Source organism: Dermochelys coriacea, chromosome 1 (assembly GCF_009764565.3).
Source record: "Dermochelys coriacea isolate rDerCor1 chromosome 1, rDerCor1.pri.v4, whole genome shotgun sequence".
NCBI classification, from domain to species: Eukaryota; Metazoa; Chordata; order Testudines; family Dermochelyidae; genus Dermochelys; species Dermochelys coriacea.
In genome coordinates, this window is record NC_050068.2 from 118,224,711 (window position 1) to 118,250,228 (window position 25,518).

Consider the following 25,518-nt stretch of genomic DNA (forward strand, 5'->3'; position numbering starts at 1 on the left):
TTCAGTTGGTGAAAGACAAGCTTTCAAGCTCCCAACAGTTCTTCTTTAGGTGTGGAAAAAGGTGTTTCCTTTAAAATCACATTCAGTTTAAAAAGATAATAGCAGGTTTAAAGTGTTTTGTGCAAGGCTGAGGAAGTAACCAAGAATGTTTAATTTCTGGGTCTCCTTTTTTAACTATATAGGATGGAGGAAAAAAGGAGAATTGACTAGTTGAGTATAGGACACACATTGGATAGTCTACAGGGGATGTTGTGTATACGGCTGTTTTATTACTTCAGATGGACATTTATAAAACCCTCCCACCCCACTTTTCAAATGAGATGCACAATCAACATTTATACTTATGCACCAAAGCCTCTGCAATATACACTAGAAGAATTTCTCTGCAACATACAGATCACTTCTGTGCTCTAGTACAGGGTATAAGAAGAATTGCTCCAGATATGCAAAGACAAAACAGTCAAGTACACAGACAGGTATCAAATAGTCTGACACAAGGAGAAGCATTTCAGTGTTTGTGTTAATAGAAGTTTGTTTGCATAGACAAGATTAATCTACAACTTAATTTTTATGTTCAGTCAGATCACTCAATGGGATGAAAACTGATAATCTTGGAATTTTAAACAGGCATAGAGTAAGTAAATCAGGGACTTCTAATCACCCTTTCATAATACAAGAAAGGGGCCATCCTCCAACAATGCACAGGTAATATTGAGGCCAAAAGCAATTTTATATCTTTGTTCTCTATTTGTATTGCAGTAGCACCAAAGGATCAGAGTCTCCTTGAGTTAGACACTGTTCAACCCCACAGGAAGACAGTCCCTGCACCAAGATCTTACAACCTAGTATGCAATTTATTTAAAATAGCAGTTCTTTGGTTAAGTTCCACTGATTCAGATAGAGGGGTCAAGCTGAAGAAGCCAAGATGAAAGCTTCCAGAGGCTAATCTCAATGCAATGCAAAGCAAAAGGATTTTATTCTTATTAAATGCTAAAATTTCTATATTCCCATAGAATCCATCAGCGACATAACAAAAGGACTTTGGGTGAGCTTGTTAGCATAGTCACATGCAGCTTATTAGCATACACATGTAGACAAATGAGAAGTGTAGGTGGACAGCAAGCCCAACCTGAAACAGGCATGCAGCTTTCTGAAATTTCAGAACATCTATAATTACAATGGCATTTTAACTTTTTTTTCCTCCTCTAAGGGCTTCCTATTTTAACAAGTAGTATTTGTAGCGGACGCTGGAACGCAAAGTTTTTACTTTAATACAAAAAAATGGCAACTCTTAAGATCACTTCCACTGCGAATGAGAGGCACCAGTTTGGTAGCAACACTAATTTAATAAAGTTATAGCCTTAGTCAACTGAGTATTCTCCAGGTCAGAGACTGTCCTTGAGGCAAGCTTGCCTCTCTGTGCCCAGAATAGACATCTTGATAAACAACAGGCTAACAAAAGGACTCTGAAGCCTGAACTTACTGCAATGTTGCAAAAAATGGTGCACTGTAACTTGGATATGTATAATTTATTTACATGAATATAAGTTACTTAAAATCAATACGCTATGTACTATACCATTTGGTACTTAAACTTGTAAGCCTCTCTCTGTCACAAAGATTTACTAAAACAAAAAGAAAAAGGATCACTCTTCCTACTATAACTATTTTTCAAAACGCAGGGTAAGATTTACTGTATCTCCATTTATAAAAGTTTTTCAAACTGTTCTGGATTATAAACAAAGTTGTAATAGATAAAAAGTTTGAAATTGCTAATAAACCTGCTATCTTGAAAATCTATTCTTCCATAATTCAGAGCCTTCAGTGGAAAGATTGAAGTGTCACATCTGGGTTTCATCCAGTGTATTGGATATGAGCTTTGGCTGAAAATGTACTGTATCAATCTTACACGTTGGTATAGGAATTAATCATCTTCAGAGTCGCTATCCCTCCTTGTTGGAACAGAGCTCCTGACTGAGGATATCAACTGGTCCTGGATCTGTTTCCTGGGGTTTTCTTCTAGATCTGTCTTGATAGCACCCGACTCTGAAATCTTCCACTCCAGTTCTACATGGAATTAAGAAAAAAGAATGCCCCATGAGGTTGGAGGAACAGCATATGCACTTTCAGGCTCAGCCTTCTCTTTTCTGTAGTGTACAAAACCTTTATTATATGAAACATACAACATTTTACACACTGTGTTTGCAGTTTGTCTTGTGAATTTTAAAGCATGTATGATACAGACTAATCAGTGGTACACTCCAGCTGGTGAAAACACTGCAAGAGGATAAAAGTTTCTTGAGTTATATAATGACTGAGTGGTAAGAAGAGACAAAGAATAGATTACTTAACAGAAGGAAAAAATTGCAACAATTCCATTTACACATCTAAATCACATCACATTTTTACAGGGAAACTTTAAAAATACAATTCATCCACTTCCCGCACCCCTTGCGCGGATTAGTTCCTTTACAAGAGAAGGATCTCCCTCCTGATAGCAGGCCTATTATTATATAGGCCTCAAATTGGATTGTTTCCTCAAAGTGGAAGAAAGTCAATACCACACATTCAGCAGAAGCCTCTCTCCTAATCCTGCTGGCAATCCAATCATTAAAATCTAATTCTGTTAGACAAAAAGGAAATGAATATAACCTCACTTTCTCCTCAATCACAGATAAATCACCCAGTTTCATAGACCAAAAGAAAAAGAATTCAAAGAGTGCAGAGGTGAACTTTATGTGATGACTAACCTGAGGTGGTATAACACTTATCCCCAGGAACCTGAAAATGAATTACTTTAGATACCAATTACTTTAAATGAAGGGATGCATGCTTTGGGTGTCCCTAAGCCTCTGACTGTCAGAAGCTAGGACTGGAAGACAGGGGATGGATCCCTTGATAAATTGCACTGTTCTGTTCATTCCCTCTGAAGCACCTGGCACTGGCTAAAGTTGAAAGACAGGACACTGGGCTAGACGGACCATTGGTCTGACCAAGAATGCCATTCTTATGCTCTTAGAAATGGAGAGCCAATAAAAATAGAACCTTTAATTATTTCTCACTTTGATGTATAATTAGCCAATCTCTACATTTAGATGTAGTTGCTCCCAAAGGAATGCTCTCATTAGTGAATTTTCCACTGGAAGGTCAGGAATGCTTACTGTAGAGTAATACACAGAGAATGTGAAAAGACCAGGATTTTAGTTAAACCACAACTTTGATTAGTGAAAGTCTATTTGCACGCTATTGCAAAATAGCTAAGTGATATAGTTAAATACAGCGCTTGAAATGCCTTTTATTTATGGTATACTTCTACGGCAGCCTCAAATTTATTTAAAGGTAACTGGACAGAACCATTGGGAAATTTAACAATATCATTTTAATTACAATAAAATCCCCTATTAAATCAGGCTAAAGGGTTTCACTCAGTTTCCAGCATGCAGAAAGTATCATTTTACAGCTGACATCCTTCATCTTGATGCACCATTTAAGAAGAATTTTGTTCCCCTTCCCTCTACTTTCAAATAAATGCTTTTGCAGATAAGCTTGAAGAACAACAACATCCATAGGAATAAAACACTCAGTGCTGAAATACCTTGTCAGACTTCATGTACAGAGTGCATGATACGCTTATCAAACATTTGCATCAAGTATGTTAAAAGGTTCAGCAACACTGGTGGTCTGTGCCTAGATTATTTGCAATAGGGTAATATGGACTAAACTGAGCCCTGACCTCGAGAGAAAAAGTAGAGTCCCCACCCCCCACAGGGCACCTAATGTAAGTGCCTCCTGCCCCACTCTAGAACAATGTGAGACTACAAAACTTTCTCTAAGAGCTCAGATTCAGGCTCTACTTCAGAGAGGTGAGAGAGACCCCAGCTACTCCCAGAGATGCAAAGGGGTGAGGGGGAAGATGGGGGCATCTTCAAGCTCCCAGCCCCAATGGTGCTAGGGAAAACGTTGCCTCTTGGGAGGGCATAGTGATTTAGGAACAGAGTCTGTGGGTCGGAAAGGTAAGAGAGAAGAACTCTAACACCACACAACTGAGCAGCACAGGTTATAAGACAAGCGGAGGATGGTCAGGGAATTCAGGTACAAACAACTTTGGAGGGAAGAAATGACAGGAAGTGTGTATATATTTTACTGCTTAAAATATACTGTTGAATCAGAAGATGTACATGAGAAATGTAAATAATCATGTGACCTTTCCATTACATTTTTTTCCTCCGGTCATCAATTCCCAGCCCCTGCATTCTGAGGGTCAGTGCAAGCATAACATAGGGAAGATTAATTAAACTGGTTATTGACATTCTGCTTTTCCTTTACAAGATACTAGATCAGCTGCTTACCATCTCTTGTCAGGTTCATGCCACCAAACACCAGGGGCCCAACAAACTGGGCCTTGATATCTCCTTCAAAGTACGTGAAAATTGTAGGCAGGTTCCTATCAGGGTAGTTGGGTATACAGGTTGTAGAAATGGCTTTGATAAATTTGACGTCTGGGAACTTCCTGGCAAGTCCACTCAAATGCTGATTTATTAAGGTACAGAGGGGAATTCTGTTTAAAACCGATAAAAAGAAGAGCTAAGAGAGAGAATATCAAGAGTAGTCCCTTCCACATGGAAAGTTAGAAGTACCAACCAATTTAACAGTACTTATGGAAATACAAATGTATAAAACAATGTATAGATATTACTACAGTGCCCATCACTCCAGTATACATGCAAGTTTAAAGCCATTAAAGTCATTTGTTACAGTAGTTGAAATAAGATTTCCCACTCTTATTATAGAACAAAGTTAGTTTACAAGATGCCATTTCTGCGACTAGTCCATGCTAAAAAAGTAGACACAAGGCAGAGAGAAATAACAGCTTTTTAAAGAAAAGAATCAAACTTCTATTTGTATTGTTAAATGAACAAAATATTGTGTGCTGTGAAGAGCTGATTAATTTAAATTAAACTAAAGATAATGAACAAGCAAGTTTTTAGAATCATTTCTATAACACACAGATTTATTTCTAAAAGCAGTGACAACTTCCTTGGAAAGCTACTTTATAATGTCAGTGGGGTTGAGTACCTTGCTCGCCCAAATTTTGCGCAGCAAGAGAAGATGCGCCACATAGAACTCCATTGGGTAGATAAGAAAGCTGGTGACCTCGAGTGCATAGCCTCAAGTGCTTTTATACAGAAAAGGATTAAGTCTGCCCCCAGAAGCTCTCTGTAGTGAAGTTTCAGTAGACTTTGGTCATAAGTGATAAGCGTAAGGTGTATGGTTTTCCTTAATTTTAATTGATAAAGAATTAATTTCAGATTCTAATGGCCATAACAGTTATTCACTTGTCTAACAGTATTAGCATTGTTCACTAATAGCATCTGAAAATGCTAAGTGTTTGAAACAGCTTACTTACCCTTGTTTGTAAAGATGCAGGATTACCCATATACCCTTGCCAGCTTTGGTAACTTCTTGAACATAATCCTGTCCTGAAATCTCCAGAATTTCCCCAAATTTGTTCTTTATTTGAGTTGCTTTCCATTCTGCTATCCTTTGCTGTCTATACAACAAGGAGGAGAATGATGGGAGAAGAGAAATCAAACAGTCTTGAGAACAGATACACTTGTATAACAGAGCAATGATTAGACAATCAAAGTTACGGATTTTGAAGCCTAGTCTGCAGAGATGAATTATAAAGGTCTCTAAGCACCAGGGTAGTGAATGAGAATTTACATAGTTTTGCATTTAAATATAAGAGCAGTCTAAAATTGATTAATGTTTGTATCATAGTGGAATAAAGTCACGATATTCAGGTTCAGACATTGTGCATAAAAATATATTTTGTCCCTGAGACAGAGGTAAGTAGTTAAAAATACTTAAGGACGAGCTCTCCACTATCCTGCACCTTGAGCAGTCATTTATAGCTATACAAAATAATACCAAATCAGAAAGACAGAGTTCTTATACTTCCACACTAAAGATATAAAATGACTGCTCAAGGAAAAATATGGTAGAGATTCAGACTCAAAATCTCTTTTCCTCAGTTTCATCAAGGCCAAAATTTTTAGACGTCTCCAGTAAGTTAGGTGCTGAACCCAAGATCTGATCTGCAGAGGCTCTTTGCACCCATTGACTTCAACTTGGGTTATGCATTAAGAGTACCTATGAAAAATTGAAGCCTACATAGGGTATCCAAGATGTAGACCCAAGTGGCTTAGTTAAGGATACTAAGAAGTCTTTCAGACCAGGGTACAAACCCCAGGTCTTCCAGCTTCCTGTCTTGGGCCTTATTAAGGACATCTTTCCTTGCCTTCTCTTCAGGAAAATGGAATTCCAATTGCATTGTATTAGAGTGTAAGGAGGTAACCAACTCCTTTCATTTAGACAATTCTGCAAACTGCTCTCACCTGTACATTTTGATAGCTTGCTCATCTTCCTCATTAAACTCATCTTCATTTTCTTCTAGCTCCTCCAAAGTCATGTCTTCATATGTTTTCACTAGAGGGGGAGAAATATACAATTAGCAATATTCCAGAAGAGAAGGAAGATTAACTTGTGCAAGTTTGTAACCCCACAAACCCCAAAGTTTGTTTCCTCTTGAGAAAATGCATGTTATTTTCTGCTGTTTTTCTAAGCTATTGAACAAGATAACACAGTAAGACCACTTACAATGATCAGAGAAGGGAGTTGAGAAACCCTCAAACTCAGCCCTTTGAGCGGGAAGAGGGATGGTCAGAGCTTTATCAGCACTCCTCTCCACAGATTTATTGTTGTAAATATCTGGGATGTAACTGCAAATACTTGATCAAAGTTACTAAAGTGAAATTTTTCCCTTCTAAGCATCAGTTCTTATTGATTATCCTGTGATCCCAATGAACAAACATGTACTGCATTACAAATAAGGTTCTAACAATTTAAACAAGTCACGAAATTCAGGATTACAGTCACCAGCCTCACACATCAGCTCTGTTCCCTTGCCTCTATCCCAGGGTTATTTGACTATTTTGCAAATTCACAACTATAGCCAAGCCGAACCTTATTTTAGACAATTATATCTGTTTCTTTTGAAAATCAATAAGCAGAATAATAAATCCAGAGAAGTAGATCATATCATGGAATGGGCCACCCAAATAGCCTTAGAGAACCTGCTTCAATACAGAAACAAAAACCCTCCTTGTTGTAGCCTACCACCCTGTACTAGAACCCATATGGGGTACAACAAACTAGATGACCTCCTGAGGTCTTGTCCAACCCTAATCTTCTAGGATTCTATGAACTACCACCCATTCTCAACAGGGACCCCATCCTTAAATAAGTCTTTCCTGACCCCCCTCTTCTGGCTTTCAAACAACCCCTGAGTCTCTCCAAGCTCATCATCAGAAGGAAGTTCCCCAAATACCAGGGCACACCAACTCAAAGCAGCACCAGAACCTGCCAGAACAGATGCAAAACCTGCAGACATATCTCTACTGCTACAATGATCATCACTCACCAAAGCATATCTTTCAAGATCTAGGGTTCCTACACATGCCTATCACACCATATGGTGTACCTCATCCAGTGCACTAAATGCCCCAATAGCAACTATGTGGGTGAAACCAGATAATCACTATGCTCTCAGATGAACTCTCATAGGAAAATGATAAAAGACACACACAAAAACTAATCACCAGTGGGTGGGCACTTTCCACAAAGTGATCGCTCTATAGCTGACCTAGCCATCCTTATCCTCAAAGGAAATCTGCACAACACTTTCAAAAGATGAGCCTGGGAGCTTAAATTAGTGTCTAGCAAAGTTATGGGAAATCATGGACTGAATATAGACTCTAGATTTATGACTTATTACAACAATCTGTAACCCACTAACCCCCTCTTTTTGTCCCATGACTGCAGAGGCGTTAATGGGCCTTGAATAGTCCCTTAGTATAAGTGCTAACTTCTTACACTAAACAATCTGTTCCACCTGTTCAGAATATCTTTCCCAGACCTGAAGAAGAGCTGTGTGTGTGTGTGTCTGAAAAGTTTCTGTCTCATTAACAGAAGCTGATCCAAAAAAAAGATATCACCTCACCCACCTTCTCTCTCCAATAACCTAGGACCAACATGTCTACAACTATACTACATACAACAATGGAATATTTCAAATATAGCCATCTGAAATGGAAAATCCACAACATGATGAAAAAGGAAACAAAACTTAATAGCAATATCTATTTTCTGAACAAATGCAAGAAACAAAACAGTGGTTATGGGTCTATTACAGGAGTGGGTGGGTGAGGTTCTCTGGCATGCAGTATGCAGCTCAGTCTAAGGTCAGAAGGGACCATCATGATCATCTAAAGTCTACGAGTTTTCAAGTGATACCTCACAAGGCATATTTTGTACAAAGATTACTACAATAGCGTGTAGAGAGGGTGAATTCAGGGGTGCTTAGTGTCATAATCATATATGGACACACAGACCAAAGAACTTTTCTCCCCATAGATAATAAATCAAATTTTAAAGATAAACTAAGAAGAATGCTGCTTGAGAATTTACTAGAGTCAAAGTCCAGTGATTTAGGTTTGTTACAAATGGACTAGTAAATGAATAGGAAAAACATGTATGACTTGTTGATTTAAAGATATTTACTTTGTATATTTTGACATGTGATGTTCACAATTTATCTTTAACGGTTCATAAAGCTTTAACTTTAATGACGGTAGAAATTGAGATTCGATCACAAAATAATTGTCTGACCCCCCCCGCCAATAATTTCTGGTAACTGTGGAAATTAAAAATCTATAAAAGAAATCTAAAAATTGCAGAAAAACCAACAGATAATATCTGTCAAAGTTGTAAAAAAAATGAATTCTGCCAATTCTGCTGTGTTGCAACAAGCAAAACATGTCATATGAGGCCTACTCTTGGTATCCCTTAAGTTACAGAAGAAAGGGTTGTTTTTCATTTGGACATTTTAAAGTGATTGGCAGGGTGGATTTGATTTAAATCAAAACTGATTTAAATCTCACAGATTTAAATCACTAGTCAGGAAGACTCAATTTAATCATGGATTTCTACATAAAAGTGCATTCTTGTTGGTTGTTATAACCTTAATACGTATTCCTCACAACTCAGAGATAGATGTAGGTTTCATTTTTAGAAGGTACACCCTATACATTTTTAAACAGTGATTTATTTTGAAAACATTTCAGATTAGTTTTACATCTATATCAGAAAATGAATGATTGTTTGGTTATTTCATTTACCAAAGGTAATTGAAGCAGATATTTATGAAGTCACTGGGAGGTGAACTATATCCAACTCAACAGGTTAATCATTAATAGGATTTTCTTGCCATGCTATATTAGGAGGAGAACATCTCCAGACAGACATTTAAATTGAATTGTTTTATTTAACTAAAACCACCACCTTAAGTATTCTGGATTTTTTTCTTCAACAGCAAACATATTATATTTTAACAAAACAAGCATATGTCCCTCACTTCTCACATTTATTTCCAGACCTCTTCTCCTTGTCCAGATCTATTCTGCCCCCAACCATGTTCTGTTCATTGAACTTTTTGAAATTTTTCACTTTTAGAGAGAGGTAAGGGATTGACTGTGTGTACACAAATTTGCAGAGGGACAACAGAGTTGAGGTCTGTTATTTCTCACCTCTATATATTATGTTATTTATTTATTTATTTATTGAAAAGCATTTTTGCTGTTAACAAGCATGTTACTTCTGGAGACACAAATCCAGTTTGAGAACTGCGAAACTAAGCATCTCTGATGGTATCTTCTAGACTGAGCACTGAGTCCCATTGGGTAGATAGAAAGATTAACCTAAATAATCTATACAGAAGCCTGTGGAACCCCATAAAATTGGGTCCCTAATCCATGAATTATTGGAACTCATTTACAAAACTTTTCTTAAACATGACATGAATATATTGTCTCATACTATAGAATTTGAATTTATAATCCCTATTCCATGATGAGATATCTTAATTAAAACTATCTTTAGATAGGTTTTTTCCTCAAAAAGCATTTTATCAAAAAAATCCGATGGGGAGGGAAGGGAAAAAAATCATTGATTTTTATCTACCATGGTCACTGGACATGCCAATACAGAAGTGGCTCAGGATTTAGCTTTCTGCTGCCTCTTATTTCCTGATCACTCACCAACAGACTTCTGCTGAAGTCTCTGCTGCTCCTGCTCCTCCACTGCCTCCTCTTGCTCTTTTGGCTTTTCCTTGGAAGGGAGGATACCCTTCTTACGCAAAATGTCATTCCACTCTGTATCTGCATTAGGGTCCTAAAACAGAACAAAATGGAGGATGTGCATCTTTTACACTGAAGGAACACTTCTACCACGTCCACAACTGAGCCCCAACCAGCTTTGCTTTTTTTTCCTGTTGAGGGGGAGGATATGCGGGGGAGGGGGGGTTGGATTCTCCCCCTCCCCCCCAAGACATACAACATTACTGGAGTAGTGATTTTGTTGTTCCTGCAATAGAAAACACACAGAGATTCTCCTGATGATGGGATTTCTGTTCAGGCCTGAACAGGGGATAGTGCCCTGCAAAGAAGCTGGTACCTTGCTCCACCCCTGTAGGGTTTTGAGGTAGGATGGAAAGAAGGGCTTCTGCAGGTTCTGAAAAAAAGAATGCTGCAGCACAGTTTGTAACTCTCTTACTTGGGGAAAGGAGAGATGATCTGGGTAGGAGGGCAGGGAAAGAAGAAGCAGGGTGTCTGTATGCATGCATCCAATGAAGTGGGCTGTAGACCACGAAAACTTATGCTCAAATAAATTTGTTAGTCTCTAAGGTGCCACAAGTACTCCTTTTTTAATTCAGGGAATCACTCAAATACTTGCATGTTTCCCATCACTTCAGTATCTGTATAGATTACTTGGGTGACTAATGCAAGATGTACTTCTATAAACTCTCCAGGCAATATAGCTTTGGAAGATCCAGATGGGCTCTATCATTCTGGCTCACAGATCAATAGGACTGTAATTTCCCATTGCAAGGTCAAATTTTGTAGGTGCACAAGTGCCACTGAAGGCAGAAATCGGCCAGCAAAATTTTATTATTTGTGGTGATGCACAAGCCAGAAACAATCCAAGTAGGTTTCCAGAGCCCGGGTGTATTTGTAAGTCTGTCACCTAGGAAAACAAACCAACCTTTTTTCTTGTAAGCCAAATAAATTTCATCTGAGCTCTGAGACAATAAACAATCAATTCCCCAAAATGTTACCCAGACTAGGACCACACTTTACATAAACATTAACCTTTCTGACTACAAGACCTTGTGGCAGACAATGCTTTGCAGGACATCAAAATAAAGACAAAGCATGTTGTCAATACATGTCAAGTCACCATTTACTCATTAATATCTTCTAGGGCTGTATGGTGCATGAGCACAGACAGCATTGTGTCTGCCCCCCTTATTTTAAAACACTAAGTACCAAGTACCATAGGACCGTTGAGAGTAAGACCACTGGTAAGTCAATACAATTAGGCTTTATTCTGAGGCAATATTGGAATTTTTCCCTTGTAAATAAATACGATTGTGATCAGACTGAGCTCAGGGCCTGGTACCACCCCCTTCTCCCTGCCTCTCAGCCCCCAGCGTGGGAAGTGTGTTTTGACAGAGTTGAAGTTTCCTGTAGCGCGGCTGTAGCTGTGTGGATCCCAGGATATTAGAAGTACTTGTGGCACCTTAGAGACTAACAAATTTATTAGAGCATAAGCTTTCGTGAGCTACAGCTCACTTCATCGGATGCATTCCGATGTTACTTTGTTGTATCTCTTATGGATAGTTATTTAAATGCATCCGATGAAGTGAGCTGTAGCTCACGAAAGCTTATGCTGTAATAAATTTGTTAGTCTCCAAGGTGCCACAAGTCCTCCTTTTCTTTTTGCGAATACAGACTAACGCGGCTGCTGCTCTGAAACAGGATTTTAGAGAGACAAGGTGGGGGAGGTCATCTCTTTTATCGGACCAACTTCTACTGGCGGAAGAGACAAGCCTGGGAGCCACTCGGTGCTGTTCTTCCGGGCTGCCCCAAAGCGCGTCTCTCCCCAGCACACGCGGGTCCAGCAGCAGATGTCACCGCGCCCATCCGCTCTCTTGAAGTCTCCTGCCCTGGCGCTGCGGTGGCTCGAGTGGGAGCCCAGGCCCCGGGCTGCAGGCCCCCGCTGGCTATCAGCGACGCAAGACGCGCGCCCCGAGCGGGCGGAAGGGGAGTCGCGGCGGAGGCTTTTCCCCCCTTGCAAGGAGCGACCCCCCACGCAACACTGTGACCCGAGACCCAGGAAGTGCAAAGCGAGCCCGCAGCGCGCTCCTTATGTGGCCATGGCCGGCCGGCCAGCGCTCTTCCCCCCCCCCCCCCTCGCAGCCCGGCCAGCGCACAGCGGCGCCCTGCCCACGGGAGGCCCCGAGCGAGCCCCCAGCTGCGCCGAGCGGAGCAGGCCCCTTACGGGCCGTGCTGCAGCCGGGGCCAGGAGACGCCCGCATCCAGCCCGCAGCGCGGGGGCTTTGCGAGCCCTTCCCCCGGGAAACCTCCCCGCGGCGCTCGCGGCTCCTCACCTGCATTTTGCCCCCCGAACGGCGGCCGCAGAGGCGCCTCCCTGGGGCCGGCCACGGGGGCAAGTTCCCCCGCCTGCGCTCAGCCCCCACGTGCCGCTCCTCGCTCCTGCGAGGCCCCGGGAGCAGGAAACGGTGTAAGGCGGCGGCTTCCGGGGTAGCCTTGTAAGGACAGACGGGGGCTGTCGGGACGCCCGGGGGCCTTGGCCGCTTCGCATTCGCACCCTGTGGGGCTGGGGCAGAGGGGGGCGCCCGGCCCTAGGGAGCGGGGATCCGGCCCTAATCCCGGAGTTCAGAATCTTCCTTAAAAAGAACAGGAGGACTCGTGGCACCTTCGAGACTAGCAAATGTATTTGAGCAGAAGCTTTCGGGAGCTACAGCTCGCTGCATCGGCTGCATGCAGTGGGGAGATTTAAATACTCGGAGAACATGAAACAATGGGTGGTACCATACACACTGTAAGGAGAGGTTTCAGAGTAGCAGCCGTGTTAGTCTGTATGCGCAAAAAGAAAAGGAGGACTTGTGGCACCGTAGAGACTAACAAAACTATAGCGAGAGTGATTGCTTAAGGGGAGCTAGTGCCAGCAGGAGAGAAAAAAAAAACCCAACACCTTTTGTGGTGATAATCAAGTTGGGCCATTTCCAGTAGTTGACAAGAACGTGTGAGGAAGGGTGGTGGGGGAAATAAACATGGGGAAATAGCTTTACTTTGTGTGATGACCCATCCGCTCCCAGTCTCTATTCAAGCCTAAGTTAGTTGTATCCAGTTTGCAAATTAATTCCAATTCAGCAGTCCATCGTTGGAGTCTGTTTTTGAAGTTTTTTTGGTGAAGAATAGCCACTTTTAGGTCTGTAATCGAGTGACCAGCGAGATTGACGTGATCTCCGACTGGTTTTTGAATGTTATAATTCTTGATGTCTGATGTGTGTTCATTTAAAGGTGCCACAAGTACTCCTGTTCTTTTTGCGGATACAGACTAACACAGCTGCTACTCTGAAACCTGTCAGTCCTCCTTATGCATCCGATGAAGTGAGCTGTAGCTCACGAAAGCTTATGCTCTAATAAATTTGTTAGTCTCTAAGGTGCCACAGGTACTCCTTTTCTTTTTGCATAATCTTCCTTGTAACTCTAGTGTTACGCGTGAAGCGGTCTGCTCACACAGCAGAGCTCAGGGCCCCCTCACAGGCCTGGATGAAGTGGATTCTGCTAGAGAATGCTAAACCCGTCCTCGCTCTGAGGTATTGAACCTGTCCTCTCCAGGTATTGAGCTGATTTCTATCGGAGTGTGATGGAGTGGAGATCCCAGGCTGTCAGTATTAAAATGTCCTTTGCATTTATCAAAATCATAATTCAAAAAGTCTTGGAGACAACCTGTGGGAATTATCTGCTAGCCCTTCCCTTCACAGATAAAGAGGAATTGATCACAGAATTAAGAATGACTGTTTGTTTAGGTGCAAGTGATTATAATTTGAGTACATTTGTTATGTGCAAACACAATCAAGTCCAAACCAGTAACTTTACTTGCTTTTAAAAGGGCTGGTTTTGTAAAATCAAAAACAATTAGGAGCTGAATCAACTGGTGGAAAGTTTTCACATTTTTCTGTTTTAAAAATTTCTAGCTGGTAATTTTTTAGTAACAGTAGACCAGCCTGGCTTAGAGGGGAGGTGAAAGCAACTATAAAAGATTTATATAAAAATAAATGAAGAATGAATATAAAGTAGAAGGTAGGAAGTGTAGAAAATTGATAAGGAAAACAAAAAGACAAGGAGAAATCTGTGACCAGCAGCGTGAAAGACACTTAAAACATTCCTTTTTATGATGTCAAGAACAAAAACAATGGTACTTGACTGTTACTGATAGAATTGTCAACAATAATGCAGTAAAGGCAGAAGTATAAAATAAACATTTCTGCCCTGTGTTGGGGGAGGGGAGGGGAGGGGGATAAAAAAAAAAAAACCCCAAGATGTATTCACATTATCCACTCCAAGAGTAAGAAGTAAGGTTGCCAATTTTGGTTGGATGTATTCCTGGAGATATCACATGACAATCTTAAAGATTAGGAGACTCCAGGCTAATCCTGGAGGGTTGGCACCTGTAGTAACAAAGGATGATGTGAAAACTTAACTACTAAAGTTAGACATTTTTAAAACAGCAGGCCAGGTAACTTGCATCCAGGAGCTTTAAAAAAGCTGATCAAGGAGCTCTGTGGACTGTTAATGTTGATTTTCAATAAGCCTTAGAATAATCAGGGAAGTTCCAGGTGACTAGAGGAACGCTAATGTGCTAGTATTTAAAAATGACCCAGAGATCTATAGGCCTGTATCAGACAGACAGCAGTTTTGGGCAAAATGATGGAATAACCGATATGAGAGTCATTTAATAGAGCTAAAGGAGGGTAATATAATAATGCTAATCAACATGATTTATGGAAAACAGGCCTTGTCCAACTAACTTTTTTTTTTTTTTTTTTGAAAAAGAGAGAAGTTTGATTAAGAAAGATAATACTGTTAATGTAAAATACCTAGACCTCTGAAAGGCATTTGACTAGTAGAAGAGAACATCTGGATTAATAAACCAGAGTGATACAAAATCAACATGGCACACATTAAATTGATTAAAAGCTGGTGAGTGGCTGTGTTTCTAGTGGGGTCCTGCAGGGGTCAGTTCTTGGCCCTAACATTTTTATCAATAACTTGGAAAAAACCAAAATCATTGCAAATAAAGTTTGCAGATGGCACAAAGATTGGAACGGTAGTAAATAAGTGAAGTACTGGGAACAGACAAACACTGTACATTTCAGTACAGCCAAATGTAAGTTACATAGATCTAGGAACAAAACATGTAGTAGGCTGTGCTTACAGGATGAGGGTCTCTATTGTGGGAAGCAGTGACTCTGAAAAAGACTTGGGGATCATAGTGGATAATCAGCTGAACATGAGCTCCCAGTGTGATTCTGGCCAAAAGAGCTAATGTGATCTTTGGATGTATAAATGAGAATATTGAGCAGGTATAGAGAGGTTATATTATCTCTAGATTTAGCACTGGTATACTGTGTACAGTGCCCACAATTCAAGAAGGATGTTAAAAAGTTCAGAGGATTCAGAGAAGAGCCACTTGAATGACTGGAAGATTGGAAAGCCTTATAGCTAGAGACTCAGAGCTCAATCAATTTAGCTTAACAGAGAGAAGGTTAAGGAGTGACGATCATATTCTGTAAGTACTACATGTGGAAAGGAAACTTGATAAGAGAGGACTTTTCAGTCTAGCAGACAAAAGGTATAAGATCCAGGGACTAGGAATTGAAACTAGACATTCTGACTAGATATAAGATATATTTTAATAGTGAGGATAATTAACCAGCGGAACAACTGACCAAAGGTCATGGTAAATTCATAATCACTGGAAATTTTTAGATCAAGGTGTCTTTCTAAAAGATGTGCTCTAGTTCTATCACTGCTATTGGACTTGAAACAGGAATTAATAAAATAACATCCTGTGTTATGCAGGATGTCAGAGTAGATGATCACAATTGGTTTCCTTTGGTATTAAAATCTAGGAGTCTATTAGTTTTAATTTTGAGTTGTCAATGTGTTTTTCCTCTCCTGCTTACTTCAAATATCAAAGTTCTTATGGTCTTTTAGTTGCTTGCCTGCATAAGTGGTTTCAGGATTGGGGTCTATATGTTTACTATATGGGATTGTTGTGGAAATTTTACCAGCTAGGTAAAGCTCAAATTTTCATATTAAAATATTTGATAACGTGTTGAATCTGTGTACTTGTTATTTTTTATCTTACAGAAAAAATGCTAAATGTGGAAATGTTGAAAATATACCAAAAGGAATTGTCAAAAATTTCCAGTTTAAAATAAAAGCAAGAATGTTCCAGTTAAATAAAGAACCTCAAATGCAAGATTTTGTAGTACTGCTTTGCTTCCCCCTACTACTGAATCTTCCTATAACAATAAAGGCAATTAAATCAAGGATAAGGCCGCAGTCTTGCAACTGTATCTAGATGGGTGGGCTCCCTGTTCCAGTGCAAAGCCCATTGATTTCCATTGGGCCTCATGTGAGAACAGAGGTTTACTCACACAGGTATATTTGATGCTAAAATAACTTCAGGCTACTAGGGCACAGATTCTGCAAACATTTCTTCACATGCTTGACTATAGTTATACTCTTATTGGCCCCAATCCTGCAACTGGCTGTGCACAGACATAGTTGCTGGGGTTTCATATGAGCTCAAAGGTCCATCTCTTCAAAGCTGGTTGCAGGATCAGGGCCATCAGTTGTCTTGACTTCAGAAAGACCACTCGTGAATAAAATTACACATGTTTGTAGGATTGGGGCTATCAAGGTTGCTTCCCCACTCTGAACTCTGGGGTACAGATGTGGGGACCCGCATGCAAGACCCCCTAAGCTTATTTTTACCCGCTTAGGTTAAAAACTTTCAAGGCACAAATTCCACCTTGTCCTTGAACAGTATGCTGCCATCACAAAGTGATTTAGACAAAGAATCAGGGAAAGGACCACTTGGAGTCCTATTCCCCCAAAATATTCCCCCAAGCCCTATGCCCCCTTTCCCAGGGAAGGCTGGAAAATAATATCCTCACCAATTGGTACAGGTGAGCACAGACCCACCCTTGGATCTTAAGAACAATGAAAAATCAATCAGGTTCTTAAAAGAAGAATTTTAAAAAAGATAAAAGAATCATCTCTGTAAAAATCAAGATGGAAGATAACTTTACAGGGTAACAAAAAGATTCAACACATATAGGATTTCCCCTCCAGGCAAAACTTTAAAGTTACAAAAACAGCGATAAACCTCCCTCTTAGCACAGGGACAATTCACGAGTTAAAACAAAAGATACTATAACACATTTCCTTGCTATTATTTACTATTTCTGTAATATTAGATGTATCATTTCAGTGGGAGCTGGATTACTTGCTTGGTCTCTCCCTTTGTCTCTGGGGAGAACACACACAGAGCACCAAACAAAGCCTCCCCTGGCATTTAAAAGTATCTTCTTTCCCCATTGGTCCTTCTGGTCAGGTGCCAGCCAGGTTATCTGAGCTTCTTAACCCTTTACAGGCAAGGAGGAATTTTATGCTATCCTTGGCTGTATATTCATGACAGGGGCCTTAATTGTATGCTCTTTGGGGAAGAGACCAGCTTTCATGTGTGCTCAGCACAGTGGGGCCTCCAAGGCTCTGCCAAGATAAAATAATAAATATGCATATTACCAAACATGCATGTAATGATATGCCTTTGATGTGCTGAAGCTCAGTAGAACAGCACCTGCTGGTTCATTTATATTTAAGAATCTGGCAATATTTCTGTTGAAAACTTAACTTTAAAATATTAATTCCAGACAAACTTTGCATTCCAGAAAATGGAACTTTTTATCAAATTGTATGAAAATGCATCTGACCCTTCATAAGTTACAGGATGGATAAAACCTTTTGATCTTCCCCCAGAACTGATGGCAAGCACCCTGGCACCCCTCTCTCAGTTATTGAAACCCTGTGTTTTTCTATATATGTAGAGTATTCCTAAAGCAACTATCACTTTGGTATCTAAAGTCCATGCAGATTAATTAAAGCAGTAGCATAAGAGTCTACCCATAAAGGTTTTATTTCTCACCCTTCTCTGTAGAAAGGGGAAATGAAAGTGTTTGGTTTTGGAGTTTTTATAGTTATTGATGCCTACTACTCAGGGTGGAGGACGACTTTTCAAAAAGCTGACTCTTTACCTTTGGATCTAAACCACCCAATGACAACAGAGCCCGAGTTGGACAGCTACCAGCTTCCTCCAATCCTCAGCTGTACTGAGCCAAAAGGCTGTGGTTTACCTTAGTCAATGCAAACTTGTCCCCTATCTTCCAGCCATAGGTGCTGACTCTGCCTTCAGTAATGTTGGCCACAGAGAGAGTCCTTTCTTTTCCCTCATGTCAGGAGTGGGGAAATACTATTTATTGAAAGGCAAAGTGGGTAATCTGACTGGAGCCAGTCTAATGCAATAGACTGTTGGAGACCATGAAAAAGTTGCTGGGACAGATGAGAAGGGGTCCTGTGGTCTAGCTGCTGCATTTTTAACTCATCCCAAGATGGAGATGGATTAACACCAACTGGAATGGAGACAGAGGTAAGTAGCGTGGAAGCAATAATATCAAAGCAGAATGGTTGATATCATTCCTGATGCACGGGCTGTTTTAGAGTATGCCAGGGAGGCTGTTCACAATGTCTCTTTTTATATTTGATTCCCACCAACCCTACTTTTGTTTTGCTACTGTAACTACAGTAAGAGGCCCAGGGCCTTTGATTCAGATATAAATCAGGAATAATTCCCACTGAAATCAATGGATTTATGCTAGTATTAAGTTAGGGCAAAAATCAGGCCCCCCATTTCTTTGGGTTTTCAGCTCCTAATTTGGAAGTGCCAGGACCATCCTTTGTTGGAACAGGTAATACCTTGCTGCTTTTAACAATGGGCAACATTATATGCCAGTGGCACTGCCCACAGCCTCTCTAATAGGCTCGCTATATGCAATATGTCCTGAGAAATGTGGTAGATACGGATAAGCTTCCGCCCTCCCAGATATCCACCTCAAATTAGTAATAACTACCTGATGACCAGCTTCCTAGATTAGGTACATAATGTGTAAGAACTTCCGCTCCCAGTTACCAGCCTACTTAACCCAATAGTTTGCACTGCAAATAGGCTTCTGTTTGCACATCTTATTCTACAAAACTCTCCTCTTAAGGAGAGCGGAGTATAGATTGCAATCAGGGCTTAAATTCTCAGAGTATTTCAGAGCACTGGGACTCAGGGCTTCAGCAATGTGAGGGGTACCAGGGCTTGGGGCTTCAGCCCCATGGGTTTGAAAATATTTACTGGAGCTTTGCTGCGGACAGCTCCAGCTGAATTAAAGCCCTGCCTGCAATACAAAACAGAGACTCTAGCCCTACTCCTAGTATAATTGCTTTAGTAGCATTAAAGAACCAAGTTCATATTGTTTAAAAGCTGCCAGTTTAAACATTTTCCTAGGAAAATGTTATTGAATTAATGGACAGGAGAACAGAATCAGTTAGTATATTGGAATTAAGTTTATTTCAACAGTTAAAAGCCCCACACATTAAGATAATCAGTCTGAATATTTTGCAGCAATTTGCACACACAACACATTGATTAACAAGAGTTCCATGAAGAACTAGAGACGAGGAGGAAGCATACATTTTCTCTGGGTCAGTCATTACTGGATTCTTCCTGGGAAGCAACAGCAATCTTTTCTGTTGAAGGATCTTTAGGAGTTCTCTGGGGAAGAAGCTGGGCAAGAATGTTTGGCAAAACTCCTCCCCCTGCAATGGTCACATCTGCAAAGAGCCTGTTCACTGCTTCATCATTCCTCACTGCCAGCTGGATGTGTCGTGGTAAAATCCTGACTCTCTTGTTTTCACAGACAGCATTTCCTGACAGTTCCAGTATCTCAGCAGTCAGATATTTCAGCACAGCCACCAGGTAAACCGGAGCTCCAGCACCTATTCTCTCAGCATAGTTCCCCCATACAACCCACTGGGAGTTGTAGACCAGCCCTTGATGACTTCATTTTCCTTGTAAGCACAATTTTTCTGCTGGTCTTTTTGCCAGTCGATGACATTTTTACTCAGCTGGGTGTGGTGGATGGTGAAATCTCATCATTCATAGCATCATGCCCATAAGATTTATATTTTTAATAAAACTAGTAGAAAAAACTAGTAAAAATCCCAGTCAGTATCCTTACAATTTTTCTTCACTGAGACTGCTGTAGTTATACATAGCACTAGATAAATACCAGTCTGTCAGAGAGAATGGTTTTTGGACCACTGGTATTCTAATGTTCTGCTTGTGCATGCCATCTGTCATAGCTCATCTGTATGAGCCACAATGATATTCTTGGTCAGTGTGTGGTGAGTGGATGGTTTGGGGTCAAAGAGTCAACGGTAGTGGACAACAGCTGATTATACTGTGGCACTAACTCAGTGGCATCTTGGCCTTGTATTTGTGTAGCTTGTTCTCTTAAGGTGAGTTGGAAACCTAAGGAGTTCAGGAGTAGAGCTGGTTAAATACTTTCCACTGAAATGTTTTTCTATCTAATTTTTCCATGGGAACGTTTGACAAAATGTTTAAAAAAAAAAAGCATTTCAATGTTATCATTTCAAAACAACTTTTCTTTTAAAAATTGAAATTGAGCATTTCAATTGGCCCAAAATATTTTTTCAAAAGATTTGTTTTACAGGAAATTCAGAATTGTTTTCATTCCAATTTGGAACAAACATCCTGGAATTTGGTTGAGGATTTCCCATGGAACAGAAATTCTGAGTTTCTGAATTCTAGCTCTGTTCAGGTGCAGACCAGCTTCAGCTGCTCACTACCTTGGTGGGAAAGCTCTGCTCTTTGCCTGGAGTCAGGAGAGTGGTAAATTGGTAATGTCTCCATTATTCAGTCCTAGGCTGAAGTTCTGTAGGATAAGGTGGTTTAGAAGTAGAACTGATTTGTAAAAAATAAAATAAAAATCTCAAGCTGTCAGAACCAAAACTTTTAGTGGAAACAGATCAGTTTCCACCAACCTTTTTGGGAAGGTGTTTCAGATCCAGGATGGAGTTTTTCTGGCCAAAACCAGGAAGAGAAAGCCAGAAACCTTACAACAGCCCAGTGTTTAGGATACTTACCTGGGGTGTAGGAGACTCATTAGGTTCAAGTGACTGCTCTGAATCATGCAGAATAGGGACTTAAACCTGAAGTTGCACATCCCCAAGTAAGAGCTGAAATCATTGAGTGATTGGCTATTCTGGTGAGGGAGAGGTGTATATTTTTTGGCAAAACATTTTTAAAGGTCTTGTTTTTGTTCTGATGGAGAATAAAAACAGTTCCAAAACCTCAGTATTTTTCACAAAACAGAATGGTTTTCCAGCCAGCTCTATATACAAGTACTAAAAGTAGGTCAGTAATTATTTAATTATATTGACTGTTCAGTGTAGGGGATATTTTAGCAACTTACCACATTTAACCATTCTGACATGTCACTAACTTAATTTCTATGGAGATATATATTCATAAATGTACAAAGGTCTAGCGCTACAGAGAGGTATCACTTCCCAAAGTATCTCCTGCCTTTCTTGTTAGTAGTAACAGCTTAGACAAGTCAATCATAAGCTTAGAACAGAGCTAGTCTGAGAACTCAACTGATTTTTCCCATGTGGGTCTAGCATCTGAGTCTTAGTTGCCCCTACATTCAAGAACTCTAGCACTCTCTTCCTGCTCACCATCATTATCTCCAACAGATCCTCAGAAGGAAAACAAATATCAGAGGGGTAGCCATGTTAGTCTGGATCTGTAAAAGTGGCAAAGAGTCCTGTGGCACATTATAGACTAACAGATGTATTGGAGCATAAGCTTTCGTGGGTGATACCCACTTCGTTGGATGCATGTAGTGGAAATTTCCAGAGGCAGCTATAAATATGCAAGCAAGAATCAGGCTAGGGATAACGAGGTTAGTTAGATAATGAGGAAAACAGTGTGTGAGAGCATCTAAGAAAAATCTTAAAGGGAATTTATATAAGTGCAGGAAATTACACTTGGTATTTCAAAATGATAGAGGAAAGACCCCTTCCTGTTCTCTTTTCATGCGATTTATTACTTCCTCATAGCTTCTCACTTACATGTAGTAAAGGTCAGGTCTGAACTTACACCCAAGTAAAAAAGCTTTAGTGTTTCTTTCTGACATTTCAGTCACATATGTGTGGTAATAGAGAATAAAGGTCCACTCTTAGAAGGAAAAAGTCCTTCACATTAAAAGCATCACATATTAAGACAGCAGTGGATTACAGTACATTTAAAATATGATAAGCCAATAATTTATCTTTTCATACTTTTTCCCCCCCCCCTCAGAAAAAACTAATGTGCATTTAAGACTCCTGTCATTCTAGACTAGGGCTATCCCTCTTCTTTTTAAGCAAGGACCAGCTCATTAACACTTCTTTCAGAACAATTAATCCAGAGGAAGTGACATCTCTGGCATTAATCAGCTCCAAAAGACATAACAAAATTATGAGGAGGAGAAACACTTCAGAGACTGAGATTACTGATTTGGAAAATATCAACCATTTTTATTGATTGATATTTTATTGAAATCCTTGCAATACATCCAGTCTTCATTTTCAGCATTTCTATGTTTCTTTGTTTAAATAATCACTGTGCCCTTTTCTAAGCTATTAATTTAGGCATCAATCCTGCAAAAACTTATGCATGCATGTAATTTGACTATTATGAGTAGTTCCTATGATTTCAATGGGGCTATTCACAATAGTAAAGATAAGCACATACGCAAGTGTTTGCAGGATTGGGGCTCATATGTGTGAAGTGCATACGTGTTATAGGATAAGTATAAAATTAAAGAATTAAAAGTAGCTTAAGTTTGGTTAAGGAATTACATGTGTTATAAAGAAAGGCCCTGACTACCAAGTAGAAGTAAGGCCTGGGAAATAATAAGTAATAAGACCAGAAGAATAAAGTAGGGAGGATGTCTGGTGCACAGAATAACTAAAGAGATATGGGGAAGTTTCTGAAAAGAAGGCCTCTGACTGTGAGGGGTGACTGCTGATGGTTTTAAATCAAATAGAGAATCTGTCTTAAAATGAGCCAAAACAGCCCTTCCCCAACCCACATACCAGTGTTACAGCCTGTGTGAACCCAGGTGCAATGGGAAAACCATTGGATAGCAAGATGGAGTGGAGGAAAGGCCTTGGTAAAAAAGGAGGTTGTAAATCTTAGCTGGATTAAAACTGGAAATAAGGGTTAACTGTCTTCAACTGAAGTCAGTAACTGGCAATGACATCACTTTGTTCAAGGGTATAAAAAGTAAACTGAAAGGGTTTACTACTAATACCTGCCTGACCACCCTGGAGTCGACCAACATGGGTCTAAGCACCCATGGGTTTAGCTCATTTGTAAGTAGCTTGGTCAAATGCTTATAAATGTTTTGTTATTGTTTGGATGTAGTAAATTTAGGCACGTTTAGAGTAAGTGCATAAAGTACAATTTGGCTTTTGGATTTTAATAAAGGAATTTATGGTTAAATTAGTGTTTTGGGGGTTTCCCATATCAATATAAATAATTTCAGATATTATTACCAATTCCAACATGTTTGCAGAACTGAGGCCTTAGTTGCTGGTTCCAGTTTGTGCTATGCCAGGAGTTAGCGATAGCCAGATCCACAAAGGAATTTAGGTGCCTAAAGCCTAGATTTAGGTGCTTAAGTCCTAGTTTTATGCACCATTGTGATCACAAAACCCTTGGTTGGCTGCTGCTGAACCCTGCAGGTGTCTAAACTCACTCAGCCCCTACATTTTTGCCATAAAAATCCTCTTTGTGCCTAACTTGTTGCCTCAGAGGTCGCACGCTGCTGCCTCAGGAAGGCGTCTGGGTGTCTATCTCCAGCCTAAGTCCCAGTAGAGCCCTGAAACCAGGGAAAGATGGGCAGAGGAACATCTTGCCAGCAGGGCTCAATCCAGTAGGGGTGATTATAGGCCTCTCACAGAAAATGGCTGGGTGAAGAAGCCTCCCCTTTAACCTAGTTGTGGAGGTTCTCATTTGGGCTGTGAGAGCCCCCTGGTTCAATTCCCTGCTCTGCCTAACAAAGTGAACAGATGTTTATCTCTTAGCTAACTAAGTGGGGCTATGGAGCAGTCTGATGGGGGGGGGGGGTGACAGCAGGGGCTATTTCCTCTGTTTCTCTTGTTGAAACCATTCTACTTTGTGGAGAAAAGACAAAATAAGAATGACTTTATAGTCCAGACCGGAGCGGGAGTAGATTCCCTGTTCAAATCCCTTTTCATCTGGCAGCAAGGGAGAATAGAACTGCAGTCTTCCACATCTGATGTGCATACCTTAATCATAGAGTCATAGGACTGGAAGGGACCTCAAGAGGTCATCTAGTCCAGTCCCCTGCACCTCTGGCAGGTGCAAGTATTATCTAGACCAGCCCTGACAGGTGTTTGTCTAACCTGATCTTAACCCCCAATGATGGGGATTCCACAACCTCCCTAGGCAATTTATGCCAGTATTTAACCACCCTGACAGTTATCAAATTTTTCCCTAATCTCCAACCTAACTCCCCACTAGGCCCCTTGCTGCAATTTAAACCCATAGTCTGAGGACGCACAAGAAGCAAAATCACTGGGTTAAAGATTTTTAAGGAAGGTTTATGCCTTGTCCACACCACCTTTTTTTTTGTGGTCTGAGGCAGGCACCTAATTCATTCTGATAGACCCTAAGCAAAGATAGGCACCCCCCCTCCAACCTTGAGACTTGGATGCCAAACTGTGAGAGGAGTAGGGAATTAGGACACACTCCCATTATCAGCATCTTCCATAGTCTACCATAGGCTGTTCCTTACTTACTGTGCTGGCTTTTGTAGATCCTTTTCCTTGGCACTGGTCTCTCTCCAAGCATTGTACAGGGAGCATAGACACCTACATCAGACTTTGTAGATCCCATGATTTTCAAGGTGCCTTAAAAAAAAAAAAAAAAAAAATGAGGCATTGCAATGCTGAATATTGCAACACCCAAGCCCCTTTATGCATCTGGGCTAAAGGGCCTAGGTATGCAGACTGACCTGCAGTTTTAATAGCAATTCAAACAAATGGATTGTTAGAATTACTAATAATATTTGAAATTATTAGTATGAGAAATCACCAAATACCAATTTAACCATGAAATCCTTTGTTAAATCCAAAGAGTATTTTATGCAATTGGTCTAAATATGCCTAAATAATAAGCAATTTATTGCATCTAAACAATAACAAAATATTTTATAAGCATTTGATCAAGGTACTTACAAACAGGCTAAACATAAGGATGCTTAAACCCATATTAGTCAGCTTCAGCATGATCTAGCAGGTATTAGCAACAAACTCT

The 25,518-nt window shown here is 40.3% G+C and overlaps 1 protein-coding gene across 2 annotated transcripts; it reads right to left on the reverse strand.

The window, feature by feature from the left end:
* Positions 1 to 249: 249 nt before the first annotated feature.
* PDCL3 (phosducin like 3) lies at positions 250 to 25,506 on the reverse strand. 2 transcript variants are annotated; one of them, XM_038403621.2, is made up of 7 exons: positions 25,440 to 25,506; positions 25,002 to 25,112; positions 10,158 to 10,290; positions 6,399 to 6,489; positions 5,408 to 5,551; positions 4,350 to 4,558; positions 250 to 2,067 (listed from the first exon to the last, which is right to left on the reverse strand). In XM_038403621.2, exons 2-7 carry the CDS (start codon positions 25,065 to 25,067, stop codon positions 1,925 to 1,927), a joined length of 786 nt encoding a protein of 261 aa, XP_038259549.1. In that variant the 5' UTR covers positions 25,068 to 25,112; positions 25,440 to 25,506; the 3' UTR covers positions 250 to 1,924. The 2 variants fall into 2 exon arrangements, with proteins under 2 accessions (XP_038259549.1, XP_038259556.1); XM_038403628.2 differs by lacking the exons at positions 25,002 to 25,112; positions 25,440 to 25,506 and adding an exon at positions 12,569 to 12,816.
* Positions 25,507 to 25,518: the final 12 nt, after the last annotated feature.

What these genes read in the sequence shown, in the direction of transcription:
- PDCL3 (XM_038403621.2), bottom strand. Translation starts at nt 25,067, where the DNA reads ATGCTCCCTGTACAATGCTTGGAGAGAGACCAGTGCCAAGGAAAAGGA. An exon ending in ACTTCAGCAGAAGTCTGTTG is followed by an intron (nt 6,490 to 10,157) that starts GTGAGTGATCAG and finishes CTCCCCCTCTAG; the next exon opens with TGAAAACATATGAAGACATG. An exon ending in CATGAACCTGACAAGAGATG is followed by an intron (nt 2,068 to 4,349) that starts GTAAGCAGCTGA and finishes AATTCCATGTAG; the next exon opens with AACTGGAGTGGAAGATTTCA.